Source organism: Mauremys reevesii, linkage group 3 (assembly GCF_016161935.1).
Source record: "Mauremys reevesii isolate NIE-2019 linkage group 3, ASM1616193v1, whole genome shotgun sequence".
Classification (NCBI taxonomy): domain Eukaryota; kingdom Metazoa; phylum Chordata; order Testudines; family Geoemydidae; genus Mauremys; species Mauremys reevesii.
The window spans coordinates 1,691,678-1,707,714 of NC_052625.1; the positions used below are offsets into that span (position 1 = coordinate 1,691,678).

Below are 16,037 nucleotides of genomic sequence, written 5' to 3' on the forward strand. Positions count from 1 at the left end.
CCTATTTCAGGGAAGAGTGCAGCCCAGTGAGCACAGGAATGCATGGCGTGTGATTCTGCTGCTTCCTCATAGTGTACTTCCAGTTCCAAATGAGGTGTGTGGTTGACCGGTTAATTCGTAAGGTTTCTACTGTAATAGACTTTAAAATGAAAGTAGTGGAGAAGAACTCTTTAGAAGGGTTAAGAGAAAATATGAATTAACGGTGGGGTCATTTTGTAAGCAAAATATAAGAATGTGCAAAGAGCCCCCTTGGTGAAACAAAAGCAAGAGTCTATTTTCTCCCATGAGATCGGGTGGCGGAATGAGAAAGTTTGAAAGACCATGAAAGAAAAAGCATTTTAAAATTCTGGCAAACGACACCCAAACAGCAAGATCTTCAGGAGTGTAAAAAAGCCAAAAACATAGCAAAGAATGAGATTTCAGCTGCTAAGCCTAAAGCCATAGAAGGCTTATCTGTCCATCTTGAAATGAAGGAAGGTGAGAGAGAAAAATATAGACTGGCAAAGACCCTCGAAAATAACCAAAGGGGCTGGGCTGGTGGCACTAGTTCTAGAAGACATTGAAGCAGCATTGAGCAACGTGAAATAAGAAAGCTTTTGGCTCAGATGACATACCAGCAGAAGTGTGGAAATGCCTGGGGCAAGTAGGCAGGAACATATCCGCACAACAGTTTAATGTCATCATGAGGACTGAGAAGATGCCTGATATCTGGAGAATACATTAGTACCAATATTTAAGAGAAGAGACATACATGGCTGTGGTAACTACCATGGCATTAAAATCGTAAGTCACACACAGCTCTGGGAGAAAGTTATTGATAAGAGACTATGAAGTGAAGTAAAGGTCAGGGACAATCCGTTTGGATTTGTGCTAGGCAAGTCAAGAATGGATGCTATCTTTGCATTAAAATTGCCTGTGGAAAAATATAAAGTGCAGCTGAGTCGGAAGCAGAGTCACGAGTTATTGCATAGTGATCAGTAAATGTATGTAGAGTGGTCCAAGCCGTGGCTCTACATATTTCAATGATGGGAGCATTTTTGAGGAAGGCTGTAGAGGTGGAAATAGACCTCAGAGAGTGAGTTTGTTTGTCTGATGGTGGTTGGAGATTACAAGAGTGGTAACAACAACTAATGCAGCCAGGTACCTGCTTGGAAAGTCTTTTAGATACTGTGGACCCTTCTGATCTATCTGCCACAGAGACCAAATAATTTAGGAGTTTTTTTCCTGTCAAGATAGAAGGCCAGGATTCTCCTGACATAGTGTGTGTAACAGTGCCTCTTCTTTGCTTAGGTGAGGTTTAAGGTGGAAAATCTGAAGGTGAATAGGTTGGTCAATATGGAACTCAGAGAGAATTTTTTTTCTTGTTTGTCGTATCCCACTTGGGATGCATAGGTACACAATGTTTAGGGGGCCATTTTCAAGAGCGAGCTTAACTGAAATTATCCTGTCACACCCTATCCACAACCACCACACATTCCTGCATCACTGTGTCTAAACCTATACCAGCTCTGTTTCTCTTATTTGACATGCCATAGTACAGTAGCTTATAGCCTTCCTTAGTGTATTTGGCCTTTGCTCGTTTTCAGGTGGTCTCCTGAATGCAGGCAGTCTGTACTTTCCTTTCATCAATGACGGAGCCAGTCTTATTTTCTGGACTCTTCTTTGACTGCATGCATCCAAAATGATGCAGTAGCCTTTGCAATATGCACTCAGATGAGGGTGCTACCCATGCCTTCCGGGGAACACCCTAGTTCATTGAAAGACTGTGTTCTTTGGATTTCTTTGCCAAAGTTTTATGATCGGCTGCCACCCGGATGTTGACCCTTCTCCTTTTCCATCAAAATCAGAATGAAATGTTACAATCAAAATGATTTGATTAATTTAGAAACAACTTTTTGCGGGGAGGAGAGGGAATTTTGTTTTGGGGGAAACACATTTTTTGGTTTTGTTCTGCTTTGGAACAGATTTTTTTGAAATCGGACTTTGGCCCACCATGGACAAACCAGTTCCCAACCACATTTACTTGTGGCTGATACCCAATCCCCCACCCCCAAAGCATCAAGCGTGTCTCACAAACAATACTGCTGCTATGTGTCCTGTAGCTGATGAAGAATTTTAAACCAGGACTCAAGTGGACTGAAGATTTTTTTATGTAGTTTTATCAATAAATGGGCACAAAGACCCATACACATGCAGTAGCCATGCCTCATTAATGAACAAAGTCATGTCTTTCATCTGGTTGCTGCCAAGAATCAAAACATGTAGCCACATGCACCATGCCCCAGACTGTTCATGCATTACCCGGAGAGCCTATGGGTTTAACGCTGATTGCACAAGGGCTTATAAATTGCTTCCAGCCACATTCTTCATCTTGAGGTGATTAAACACTAGGTGGTGATGCTGTCATGAAGTAGAATGAAAGACCGCAGGTGTTTTGATTGCATCTAAATTGACTCCTTTGCAAATGGGAACCACAGGGCATACACAGTCAGAAAATAGCTCTGCTATCTGATGTCATAACTATGTTGTCATTCTTTTTGGATGCGGTTCAGCTACTACACTATGAGCTGCTTCTATTTGAGAAATTTACAACACAACAACAAAAATCATTACAGTGGGCAAACACAAATCTTGATCTTAATGCTAAGGATGTAAGAGTTTGCAGATCGTCATGACAAGCCGTGAGAAAATGAGACTGCTGCTAAGCAGCTGTTATTTCTTGACTGGTCTGGTGCTGTGCTGGCTTGATTCTTTATTGTGGGGTCATTTACTGCCATGCGAAGGGGCTGATGGTGTTTCTGCACCCATTTTGCACTCTGTTAAATGACTGCACAATGGCGAATCAGGACCTGTGTCCCCCCTAGTCCATTTGCTGATTGTGGGTGGGATTGGGATCAAGATTGCATGGCAGGACCTTGCACAGAAACATAATGTCTGATAAAACAGGTGGCTTGATCTGATGAGGGGAGGGTTCCCTCATGAATCTTTCTGAGGGCAGCACAGAGTATGTGCAGCCTTTGCTAGTTGCACTGCTACTGTTCATGCTTTTTTCAGACCTCCTAGGTCTCTTTCTCAGCTGTGACTGAGGGCTAGTTTGTATCACACAATTGCTTAATTTTCCTCATGTCTTTTCTGTGCTGAAACACACTGTCACTCCCATGGTATGCTTGGGGGCCTACAATCTGAAGCCTACTGAAATCCCATTGTCTTGGATGGCCTTTGGATCCAGGTGTAGATCCTGGGGCAGCTCTTTGCAACTGAGTCTTATCACACTTGATTTCTCCCTGCAGAGGTGTAGCTCATTTATCCTCATGGAGCATCCCCAGCATGTTTCCCAGTGGTGGCAGGTACATTTGAGCAGTGGTAGAAGTACTAAAGTACATGGGGTGCAGGTGTTTCTACCACGGTGTGGTCTCATCCTGTTCAGAGCTCGAGTCACTTGCACTGGGTTCTGCTGCTCATCTCCTGCCCTGGTTGCAGCCTGGCCTACCTGTTCCATACTGGCCGCTGAATGGTGCATAGCTGAGTGAGAGCATGACTCAGAAGACATGTGGGGGGAGGGATAGCTCAGTGGTTTGAGCATTGGCCTGCTAAAGCCAGGGTTGTAAGTTCAGTTCTTGAGGGGGCCACCTAGGGATCTGGGGCAAAAATTGGTGCTGCCTAGTGAAGGCAGGGGGCTAGACTCAAGGTCCCTTCCAATTCTAGGAAATTGGTATATCTCCAGTTATTTACTTTTATTATATTTAAGAAGGCTTCCTAGGAGTGGCCAGAGGCAGATGTGCTGGCACTGGCATCTGGGCTGCTGAGGAGATCCAGGCAGGTGTCTGCAGAGCATCACTTGGTCCCCCGGGGCACACTGGGGAATGGTTAAAGGTCTCAAGGTGTGATGTAACAAGGCCCACCATGCTCGCAGCCAGCTCAGGAGAGGGAGGAGAACCTGCCCATTCTGTGGTGAACCAGACCCGATTCCCAGCCCTTGCATTTCAGTACAAGCCAAGACGCTGTTCTACAGAACAGAGGTGCTCAGCGTCATGGCCCTGGAACGTCTGGAGCGGGAAACCCGGGTCCCAGCTGAGACAACGGTGCCAGAGATGCCTGAGATCATAGGACAGGACCTCTTCAGAGAGTCCCAATCCCTGGAGATATCAGTGGAGCTGATTCAGGGGGAGGCAGTATTGGGAGATAAGGGGCACCACGTGTGGCTTTCTAATTGCTCTTTGTACGGTGGGGGGCTGGGTTTGTAGGCACCTAAGCTGAGGGATATTTGGACACCATTATTGTGAAACAGGTGGAGGCTGCCTCGCCCCCCTGCCTTTGCAGATACATCCAACCTCCCCACCCCATCAGCACAAGGGGCAACGCTCCACCACCTCCCAGCTTTGGTTCTCCTAGCCTCTGCCAGGTCCAGAAGTTCCCTCCCTGGCAGGCTACAGGGCCCGCTGCCCTTGGCCGAGTCATGCCCTAGGTCAGCTAAGTGGGGAATGGGCTGTGCACAGGGGATGCGTAGCACCACTGATGCCCAACACATTTTCAATTGGGAAACAAGGGGGATATTGAAAATCTGAAAAGAAAAAATGTGCCACTCCAAACTCTCCTCCACCTGCTGATTCACACACCCCATGGGAGTTGAGGTGCGAGAAACAGCAGCTCCAATTGCCCCAGAAACTTTTGTTGCACAGTGGAATGTTCACTCTTTAGCAGCTGCCTTGGTGTCTTGGAGCTGGTGCAAGGCCAATTTGCCTCCTGTCCTGTGCTTTGTCTTTAAAGGTTTTCCTCAATGTAATTGTTTGATCCCTAGGGTCAACTCCACACGATTGTAGTGTGGAACAAATGTCTGTACAAAGGTAGTAAGTAGCCAGAGTGAACTGGCAAGCGTTAAACTCGTGCTAGCACCTCTTGGGCAGACATACAGTCCCCGGCGGTGGGTGGTGTCTGACTCATCCCTGGGCGGAGCACTGTTAGTGACACTGCGTGACTCAAATGTTAAGGAAACTCCACATAGCACTTATTAGGGCAACATTTGTACATCTCCTCTCGCTGCAAGGCTTTTAATTACACTAACCTGCCCCTCCCCTTGCATGGAAAGAGAACCTCTGCTGTGCCACTTGGTGGTAGCCACCTTCGGGGCTGCTCATTTCTGCTTTGTTTTGGGGAACAATGGGATCTATTTGAGAAGACACATGCTGCCTATTTCACATTACATCAATTTAAGTGAATAATGAACAGTTGGTTCCCCAGGGTTACAACAGATCTTAATGTTTTTCGTAAAAGAGAGAGAATTTCCCTGCTGTCTGAGTGGGAGACGGGTCTCCATGTCTGTGTACTGATACCTACACCAGACAATAGTTGCAGGCATAACCTGGCATGGTAGAATGCTGTGGTGTATAGGAATAGGGTGATATCCCTTTAAATAGCTTAGGAGCCCTCTAGTAATGGGCCATGTCTTCTGCTGCAGAAGCCACCAGCCCCCTGCCAGAGAAGGGTGTGTGTGTGTGTGTGGGGGGGTGGTGTGGTATCAGTAACTATGATTATTTGGAACCTGACTCTGTCTTGTATTCCTAATGTTGTAGAGAGAGCAAAGACACACCAAATGTGTATTAGATTTGAATCTAAAGTGTCTGGCAATTGCATGGGCCTTTGCATGTGTCTAGGCTCAAACAGCTATTTCTCTAACAAATGAGGTACTAACTCATACTGACAAGTCTGAGAGACAAAGCCTTTAAACTCTGATCACAGGCTGTGGAAAGCTGACAGCTGAGAAATCTTGTTCTACTGACATGCTTAGCTGCACACTTGAATCTGTGTCACAGCCATGACCAATTTCCATATGTTCCTTCTAGGAACAATATCACACAGTGCTGACTGGTTTTTAACTTAATTGGGTGCAATCTATTATATCACCCAGCCAGTAAACTGGAGGAGGAAGCTAGACCTCTGGGTGAGTGCCAGACTACTCTAGCCACCTCCTCCCAAGATAACAGCCAGGCATGGAACACCATAGCCTGAGCCCTACCTCCATGCAAAGTACCAGCTAACGGGGACTGAGCATGAGGCTTCTTTCCAACTATAAGAGACAAGGGATGTGGGCAGCTGGTGACCTGCAGCTCTTACTGGCTATTATCTGGCACTGCACCATGCACCTTCGGCTATTGAGAGAAGCATGTCCGGTGGTCACTTGTGACCAGCTTAGGGTGAGCATGGGAACAGAGGCCTTTGAACTACACTAGGGGCAGGCTGCCATGATGTGGGTTCCCTCCTGCCCCTACTCAGTCTCCACTGGCTTTGCGGGGTCTGCCAGGTCTAACTGGTGTCTAGAAATGGCTGGAGGCAGAGGCCCTTGTCAAAGTGCAGCTGTTTGCCAAGACAGGCGCTCCTGCCACAGCCTGACAGGGGTATGAGTGCCACAGGCTGCCCTAGGGATGCAGGGAGGTGTTTGAAAGACGGAAGAACGTCACACTAGGGGAGAGTGGGTCTTTGTCCCCGCCCCCCTCTGCCTGGTCTAGATAAGATTGGAAGCTGCTACAGCTAGAGGATATAGGGCTGAGCTCCTCCAAAGGGGTTTAGGCACCTATCTCCTATTGAGTTCAAGGGGAGTTAGGTACCTAAATACCTTTGACCTCTGCCTTAGTCCCTTACCTCAGGCATCAGAGACTCATGGTTTCAGTGTATGCGGGGTGGGGTCTGACTCTGGCTGATGGCCCAAGTGGGTTTGGCCATTCATAGTGAAGCGCAGGTGAGAAGAGTTAGCGATGAAGGGTTATCGAGTGCCATTGGGAGCTGATTCACTCTCTTAGACTTGAGCTCTTGCCAACCAACATTTAAAGTGGAAAAGGTGAATAACTGGACATTGAACAGAGTGTAGCTTAATTCCCAGATGAATTACAAAAATATAATCAAGTAACCGAGTTTCAGTAAAATAAAACTGTGCACATCTTTATACAGAATGATTGACAATTTATTCCTCTTAGAATTGCAAACAACATTTTCCCTAAGATCTCTCAGCATGTGCATGGATAGGTTGTTGTGGATAATGTACAAGTGCTGCCTAGTTTGTGTCACTTCTGCCATACAGCAGCTGAAATCATATACAGCTGGCCACCATGGTCCATTTAGACTGTATGTGCATGTTTCAGCTAATGCAGTAAGAATCTAGTTTACTTTCCATCTGACTGGTGGGCCAGTGTCGATTGGAGAAATAAAGCTGTCCTCTACAGGTTAGTTAATTTGTCAAAATGCCTCAGCTGGACAGCAGTAAACATTAACCTGATTCGCTAAGATCCTGTTGCTCGGTGGGTTTTGTGGTGTAGATTTTTCAACTATCTTCCCAAGGAGTCATACTTGAAAAACAGCCATTCACTGGAATGATCTCTTTGCAGCAATTCTTCAGTGGTCTCTGCTGCTAACAGAAAACAGACAGTACCGAAATCCTCACTGCGAGTGCATTGAGGCAGGTGCGGCTGTGGCTGGGGAAGTTGGATCAGTGACAGAGAGCAAGCAGCACTTGGACTCGCTGTAGCCAGGGGATAGTCCAGACCTCAAAATAGCATCTGAACATCTGCAAGCAGAAAAGAACACGTAAGGCTTCCAAATTCAACCCATGTGTCACTGACTCTCAGCCTTTTCCAGGCTGTGGCCCCATGTTACAGCAGAAAAGTTTGGGGACTTTCCTCCCTTCTAGCCATAAGGAAAGGAAGGGTGGACATGACCCCCTGGCCCTGTGTTGAGGATCTGTGCCCTAAGTGATGGTTACAGCATCCGCTGAGCCAGGTTCATGGCCTTACAAAATGGCCATTAGCCTTTCAGCAGACCATTAAACCAGTATCCTAACAGGAGTATATGAGGGGGTACAGAATCCTTGCGTATAGGTTAAACATGGAGCAGTTCTTTCGCCTGCTGCTGGTGAAGTCTGTGTACCATGAATGGCTCTCCAGGAGGACTGGGGAAGGATGCATGCAGAATACAATTGGATCTGTCCTCCAGGAAACCTCCTCCCTACAGATTTTGGGTGAAACTTTCCAGAGTGCTCCACAGTGGCCCAGCTCTGCTCCCATTGAAGTCAATGAAAAATCCCTCTCATAACTGATAAAACATTGTGCGTCGAAAATGTATAGACTTGAATTTTGTGAAGGATGTGAAATGGAAATGGCTATTGTATAAAAGTGACCTGGTGAGAGTCGTCCCACTGCAAATCAAGAGTGACGCACAGGCATGTTTGCAGGATTGGGGCCTTAATTGATGGTCATCTAATACTTGTTGAATCCAGTGGAAAGACTCCCCTTGACTACAGGCCCTGTACTCCCATGAACTTAAAAATGTAGCTCCTAAGCAACCCCAAGGGAGAGGGAAAGAGAAAATGAAACTCATTCTACTTGTTGCAGCTTTTTCTTCTTCTGAAAGTCGCAGCTGTCCAAGTTGGAGTGTCCCCTCTTGTCACACACCGTCCGGCCAATTTCCACATTGAGCATGTATTTCAGCCCTCTGACAACCTAGAGGAAGCAGTTTCCAGGTTAGTTAATAGAGGGGAGAAGGGGCAGGGCAGGGAGAAAAGAATCAGATGTATCCAAAAGGAGTCAGAGCACTGGGCTATGGAACAAGAACTGGGTACTTAATCTAAGTCAACTACACCCTGTGTGTTCTAGGTGTGTCAAACAATGCCCCTTGGGAGAATAAGCTATTACTCGGCAGCTTTGGGTTGGGGGGGAACCTGGGGCCAGAGCCCATGGTGCTAGGTGCTGTACAAACATATGTCTGAGGCCCTGTCCCAAAGAGCTGACACTGTCTAAATACAGCATTGAAAAGCAGGTGCTTAGGCCAAACTGATCACTGCAATGGGATTGGGGAAGTGTCTGCTGGGAGCGAGGTGGAAAACAAGATTTCATTTGTCAACCCTATGGAATCTAGCCTGAGTTACAGATGAGCACCTGGATCCTGTGGCTTCTTTCACTGACTGCCTTGGAGGAAACTCAGTGCAGCAATCCTGGCTAATCAACTTTGCTTTGTTATCTGTCCCCCAGGGGTGGGGGGAAATCCCCTTTTAGAAGAGTCAAAATACTTCTAACTGTTGATGTGAGAGCGAGCTATTTCACTGCTAGGCCTGAGGGGCCAGACCTCTGACTGAAGGCAGCAGAGCTCCGCTGGCTGCACCGAGTTACAGCTGCTGAGTGAGGAACAGGAGTGCTCCCGCTTGTATTGGCAAGAGCAGAAGAGCTCATTACTCCTAGCTTATTTGGGCTGAGTCAGAAACATTTTCTATATGACCAAGGTGTGCTTACCTGCACCATTGCTTTAGTTATATGAGACTCTTTGAATAGAAAAATGTCGTTTGAGCTGTTGTTATAGCGATAAACCCCAAAGCGAGCGGCTCTGCGAACTCCGGGGTCATTGGTGTTCATGGGTCTGGGGAATCCAGGTCTGGTGGTTGAATTCGGCTTCTCCAGGTAGAGAACTAGAATGCCAGAAACATGCTCCATTACAAACACTGTGCAGGGTCAGAGAACACAGTATGTCTCCAGGTTAACACCACTCTGCCTCTACTCCATTGGGACATCTGCCCCCTGAGATTAAACTAAACTTTCTCAGAGGGGGCACTTTTCTTGTACCGGGGCTGCTATTTTGCAGATGCTGGCTGAAAGGTGCTGTTTCATCATACTTGGTTTCTAGAAGCTTATGAAATATCCTATTTAGCTCCATGTTCAAATAAGATCCCAGGTCAGTCGTCTCTCTGTGGATTTAATGGGAGGGTTCTTTTTTTGAAGCAGTTTTAGAGGCATTTACACTTGGTAACATCCACTGTTCAAAGCAGGCAGATGGATGCATGTGAGTGAGAGGTTATTGTACAAATAAACTAACAGCTCACTGCCGAAGAGTCCTTTATGATAACGTATCTGCAAAACTAACGCTTATTTCTAAAATATGGGAAAATGCAACATTTCCAGTTGTTTGCCAGGGCTCCTGAGAGTTTTGTAGAGTGAGCAAGGGCGAGAGAAAGAAATTAAGGGCCAGATCCTTAATTGGTGTAAATCCCAATTCTACTGATTATGCTGATTTACCCCAGCTGAGGATCTAGCTCTGTAAGTTGCTCTCATACACAGCTTGTGCTGATTTACTGTAAAAATTAAGTCTGGGTCTCCTCCAACTTATCTTTCACACCTAAGTCTCTCATCAGCACCAAGCGACAGAGCAAAATAAGTGTTATTAAAACAGTTTACGCTGAGAACACAATTAGATCACATTGCTGTGAAGCATAAGAGACAATGCACATGAAGTGAACATGCACTCGTTAGAATGCACATAAAATGCATATGAAAGAGGACACCGAATTCTCCTTTATCTGCCTACCCAACTCTTAAGATTCTTTGCACAATCTACCTTCCCCTTCTTCCAGTCAAGCATGAGTTTATGCTGCTGATGGGGACATAAAATAATTGAGGGATGCCAAAAAAAAATAATTTTTTTTGCTGGGGATCAAGATGTAAAACAAGCTTGCAGCCGTCTGAGTTATGAGCCGACCAAACTTTTATTAAAAAGGATGAAAAACTCCACCTTTTTGTTACACCTCATAACTTCTAGATGGTTTGTCCAATTAACTGCCAGTGCCCCCTCATGAGAATATTTCTCATCTGCCACCAGCCAAGTACCTGATCTGCAGGCAGCTGTTTCAAATTTGGGAAGAACTGAAAAAAGGAAAGGTGTAGAAGGAGAAGAAATCCAGATGCAAATGGAAACTTTTACAATCTGAGGCCCCAGCCTTGGAAACATCTTATGTGAGTAACTTTTATGTATATGAGTAAACTTATTATTACATAATAAGTATTTGCAGGATTAAGCCCTTAACTGTAAAACTGCTGCTGCAGCTCTTAATACATGTTAAAATAAGGAACAGGAGGACTTGTGGCACCTTAAGAGGCTAACACATTTATTTGAGCATAAGCTTTCGTGGGCTACAGCCCACTTCATCAGATGCATGTAGTGGAAAATACAGTAGGAAGATATATATACACACACACACACAGAGAACATGAAACAATGGATGTTACCATACACTATATATCTTCCCACTGTATTTTCCACTGCATGCATCTGATGAAGTGGGATGTAGCCCACAAAAGCTTATGCTCAAATAAATGTGTTAGTCTCTAAGGTGCCACAAGGACTCCTGTTCTTTTTTGGATACAGACTAACACGGCTGCTACTCTGAAACCTGTTAAAATAAGGGTAATCTCACCTTCAAGGATCTATCCAAGGTACTTAATAGCCCCCCACCATAATGGTATCTGAACACCTCACTGTTTTTACTGTACCTCATGCCACCCCTGTGAGTTCAGGCAGTGCATTATCCCCATTTTTACAGATGGGGAGTTGAGACACAGGGAGACGAAGTGACACAGGGAATCCATGGCAGAGCAGAGCCTTGACCCCAGGTCTTGGCTTGTGCCCTAGCCACTGGGCCGCTCTTTCTCCCCTTCACGCTGTTAAGGCAGCAGTGCTCTTCCCTGACACAGCATTGCAGAGCTAACTAGTGCCACCAATGGGGTATGTGACTTAACTATCCCTGGAAGCATCATTTCTAGGCCACTGCCCAAGGCTGGATGCCAGAGCAATGCTCTGATCTGTTTTAGCAAAACATGACTGGCCCTGGGTGGTTGCGACAGTTATTTGATAAGTTCTGCATGGAAAAGCTGATGCTGTTCAGGGCTGGTGTAGATACTGGCCCTGTGTCTGTAGGAGGAACCTGATAACCTCTTCCTCTTGTTCACAGCTTGCGACCCCATTGTGGCTTAACGCTCACTAACACCTATTGAGTCACAGCCTCTTGTAAGAGTGGTGAAACAGCTCTGCCTGGCCAGGGAATCACACACAAGGCATGTGAAGAGCTTTACATGTCCTGCCTGTAAGAAAGGGGAGGCCAGTGTCAAAAGAAGTCTCTAAACTACGACTCCAGCTTCTAACTGATCATATCGGACAGATTAAGTTTCCTTTCAGATGAAGGAAGGATGCCTGGATACCCCAAGCAGTGGGCATATTAGAAACACATAAGTAACCTTGGTGCATGGTGGGACGGACACAGAGAGATTGTATCTTCGTATGATTCAAAAGTGATTTGTACTAAAAGTTTATGGTTTGCCAGTGATGGTGGGCAAACCTCAAGAAGACTGATTCTGATCTGATCTCTTGGGAGTCTCACTAGAGCAGGCTGCAACAGAAATATTACAGGCTGGTGTGTGTGTCATAAATATCTCAACACAAGGCACGGGGCAGCTGCAGAGTTAATTGCACTAATAATAATAGTCGTCATCATCCCTAGCTCTTGTATAGCACTTTTCATCCATAGATTTCAAAGCACGTCATGAAGGAGGTCAGTATCATCATCCCCTCATCCCCACCTTACAGATGGGGAAACTGAGGCAGGGGATGGGGAAGTGACTTGCACAAGGTCACCCAGCAGGCCAGTTATTCCATCGGAACCAGTTTTCCCAGCCCAAAGCCCATAATTCGTGTCAAGTGATGCAGCCATAGCTATGATTCCCACACCACAGCCTTCCTGGCAAGGTCACTCCCAACCTGACATACAGGGCCTGAGTCTCCTCTCCTTTGTGCAGAGGGCGTGTGTGGGACCATGGAGGTCCTCCTGATGGCCTGGATTGTTCATCGATGCACGACTGAAGCTGCATTCCCTAAAATACCAAGTCACCGTTCAGAGGCAGGATGGCTCAGTGGTTAGGGCACTAGGGTGGGGCTCAGGAGACCCACTTCCAGTCTCTGCTGTACCACAGACACTCTGGGAGACCTGGAGGTCAGCCCACATGATCAGTCTCTCTGAGCCTCAGTCTCTCACCTGTGAAAGGGAAATAAGCAGCTCCCCCGGCTCCCAGGAGTATTGGGAGGTGCAGCTCAGATACTACCGTCACAAGGGCCATGCACATAACAGGGTTGTGTACTGGAGCTGATTGCAGCCCAGTCGGATTTTAGCCAACAGGCTAAAGACATCTTGATAGGTTCTACACACGTAGCCATGTCTTTCCTGTGTAGCCCTGTGGCTGCTGGCTGCTGTGACAGGCCCCAGGGCACTTTTAATTGAAAGGTTATAGCCTCACTGATGGCTGCAGGAGGAAAGCGTAATCCCAGTCCAGCCTGTCCTGGGCAGGGGCGTCATTTCAGACAGATTCGGGGGGATAAAGTGGAGTTTGCATATAGAACATGCTGTGTGATTCTGTTACATCCTGCACAGCTGGGATGGGGCGGTGGCAAGGGGAGAGTAGAAGACACACAGACATATGAGAAATTGTGGGAAGGGGACACAAACTGAGGTCTGGGGTGAGGCAACTGTCCCTCTTCCCCCAAAGCAAATGACACCTCTGTTCCTAGGCGTTAGTGAGACACAGGACACTGGCTGGAGCTAGTTAACTGTTCTAGGCTCTAGCCACACTTCCCGCCCTGGGGAGAGGAACAGAGAACAGATACGAGGCAGATGTTAATCACGGTGCTTAATGCACGACCGGAAAGCACTCAGATACTGCCGTGATGAGCATGGTATGAAAACCTATATAGGCTAGGACAGACGGGCGGTCGCCCTACCCGGGCAATCAAATGCTTGTATGTCAATCTCCATCTTCTATCCATGTCAGCGTTTACTTCCCAGATGGCAGAGCAGGAAGAGAGTGACTGTATCTTGCCTTCCTCAGTCCCTACCCCCTAAACACCTGTTGTTCAAAGACAGTGAGAGGCCCAAAAGCTAGAGAGTACGAGCTGTAAGGCCGTCACTTTTCCTTTGCCAGAGTTAAACACAACCACCCCATACTAAGCCACAGAGATGGGCTAAGTGCTCAGGGCCTGACTAAGTGCATTGAAATGGCCTGAAGTATCCTTGTGCTCTCCATATTCAGGGACGGTATGGGCCTTGTCCGCCATGGTAAGTTAGAGCAGCCCTGGGGCTACCCTGACTTGTGCTCTCCTCCCCACAGGCCCTGAGAAATACAGAAAGGGGGTCCAGTGCTCTGCAGCCCCACTCCTCATATCCCAGGAGCAGAACCAGCACAAAGCCCTTGTGCCAGCAGGGGCCTCCCTCTGTACAGAGGTCATCCTCAGGGGCTGTTTCCACAGACTGAGAATCAGATCCTCGCACCCTAAATATCAGGCCTCATAAAATTCACATCCAAATTCTGCAGCTGAGGCCCAGATGTGGTTTCTTATTTGGAGGAGCGAGGCTGGTAGATGAAGCTAACCTTACTAAGCTTTGTGCATCGGTGACAAGAACAGAGGCACAAACTCAGCTAGACATTAAATGTGTTCCTCGCTGGGGAAGATCTGGGCAGAGGTAGATTTGTAAGAAGAGGCCAATTTTCAACATTCCCCTCTCATTTTGAGGAACAAGACCACGTTTTATTCAGATGCTTAAAAAGAAGCAGACCTCTTTGCAGCCCTCTTCAACCCCAGAAGGAAACCACAGCTGAAGCACAGAGCTATCAATTCATCTAGCAACGAGTTACCAGAAACCATAGGAGCCCCAGTCGCCTTTTCTCTGCATTAGTATCAAAATAAAGATACAAGTCCTAAAAAACAAAGCGCCTTTGAAGTTACCACTCTAAAGATTTAAGGCTAGTGGTAATCAAGAGAGTTTCCTGGCTCAGCAGAGTATGCACGGAGCCAAAGGAATGCTTCATTAGAGTCTGCTAATCACTCTGCTGCCAGCCTGTAATTGTTACAATTGTAATTGACTTTACAGTTAATAGTCAAGATCGTGGAGAGTTTAGATTCTGATATAAATTAAAATCACAAGTTGACTTTAGAATTAGTAGACAAGTCTCCCCAGATCACACTGTTTGATATAGGTAGGGAAAGGCTATGGAGCAGCTGAAGTTACAGATGGAAACCTGCACTCAGACAATGGCTGCGACACACTGGAGTTCAGAAAGAGAAAGACTTGGCTCGCAGCTATTATTCACACACGCCACATGTATGTAGATACACACACAAGGTCAGCAAACCTTAAGCTTAAAGAAGATTGAAGTTATTTTCTGATCTTACCATTAGAGGTCCTGGCTAAGTCCCATAGACTTAAATAGCAAAGCAGAGCCAAGCCCCAGCCAAAACTCATTGCTACCAGCTCAGCAGAGATGCAAGTGACGAGTATTTCAGTCAGAGAACTGGCTGCTCCCCCCAAGGAGGAAGATCTGCCTGTCTGAGAGCTCCCATTGGCTGCTGGAGGAACACACACACACACAAATTGACCACACAGGTCTATCATTAACTTTATCTCCTGTTGATGACTTGACACTTTGAGTGGCAAATGTGAAGCTGTATCGGTGACTCCTGAGCAGCATGGCTGCCCCAGGGAATGAGGAGTAGTTACTTTGAACCTTTTGCCTGGTACAAATGAATAGAGGGTATAAACCCTATGTCCATGGGAGCACTCAGCACTCTGCCTCTCAGTGGAAGTGAAGAGCAGGCGGGGCAGGAACTGACAGGGTGTCCTGAGCCCCAGCAGAGGAGATTTGCAGCTGACAGGGAGTATGGAGTTCCCCACATTCACGGGGGTGTCAGGGGGCTGAAAGGGGTGTGAGGCACAAAGGAAGGAGGCAGTGTGCCAGCTGGGGGCGGGGGGAATGGGAAAGGAGTTAACTGGGCACTTCTCAGGAGAGAGCCAGCAGAGTCAGGGCTGCGAGGTTCTGGGGGGTGTCTCCAAAGTCAGTGGGTAATATAGCTCCCGTCCTGAGAGTCAGTCTATGCCAAGGCCTGCTGACGCAGGGTAAGCTGTAGGATCGGGGGGGCTATGGAGTGTTGTTAACTCTTGTGATTTTATCACAAATCTCATGATACTTGGAGTTTTCCTTAAAGCTCCAGCTGCTGGAGTCCGAGGATGACATGAGAGTCCCAGTTTCCATTTATATATATCTAACGTTTCTAGTCCTCGTAGTTGTGGAAAAAACATGAAAAGCCCCACAAAATGATTTTTTAAAAAACGAAATGATTTTTAAGCTCATCTCATGATATTTTGGGGCTGAGGCCTCATTTCTGAGTGCTTGGAACTGGCAACGCTA

The 16,037-nt window shown here is 46.8% G+C and overlaps 1 protein-coding gene and 1 long non-coding RNA gene across 2 annotated transcripts; one reads left to right on the plus strand and one right to left on the minus strand.

Moving 5' to 3' along the window:
- Window positions 1–5,908: 5,908 nt before the first annotated feature.
- Window positions 5,909–15,167, minus strand: CST7 (cystatin F). Its single transcript, XM_039531399.1, has 4 exons — window positions 15,025–15,167; window positions 9,273–9,445; window positions 8,370–8,486; window positions 5,909–7,555 (listed from the first exon to the last, which is right to left on the minus strand). The coding sequence occupies exons 1-4, from the start codon at window positions 15,092–15,094 to the stop codon at window positions 7,478–7,480; spliced, it is 438 nt and encodes a 145-aa protein (XP_039387333.1). The 5' UTR covers window positions 15,095–15,167; the 3' UTR covers window positions 5,909–7,477.
- Window positions 8,390–12,167, plus strand: LOC120401429. Its single transcript, XR_005596445.1, has 3 exons — window positions 8,390–8,506; window positions 10,630–10,763; window positions 11,759–12,167. It is a non-coding gene; the product is annotated as an uncharacterized LOC120401429 (long non-coding RNA).
- Window positions 15,168–16,037: the final 870 nt, after the last annotated feature.

Excerpts from the sequence above, each read along its gene's own strand:
- CST7 (XM_039531399.1), bottom strand. The coding sequence starts at position 15,094 with ATGAGTTTTGGCTGGGGCTTGGCTCTGCTTTGCTATTTAAGTCTATGG. Across the intron at positions 9,446-15,024 it reads CTTAGCCAGGACCTCTAATG|TTCTCTACCTGGAGAAGCCG; the intron begins GTAAGATCAGAA and ends CTGGCATTCTAG. Across the intron at positions 8,487-9,272 it reads TAACTAAAGCAATGGTGCAG|GTTGTCAGAGGGCTGAAATA; the intron begins GTAAGCACACCT and ends TGCTTCCTCTAG.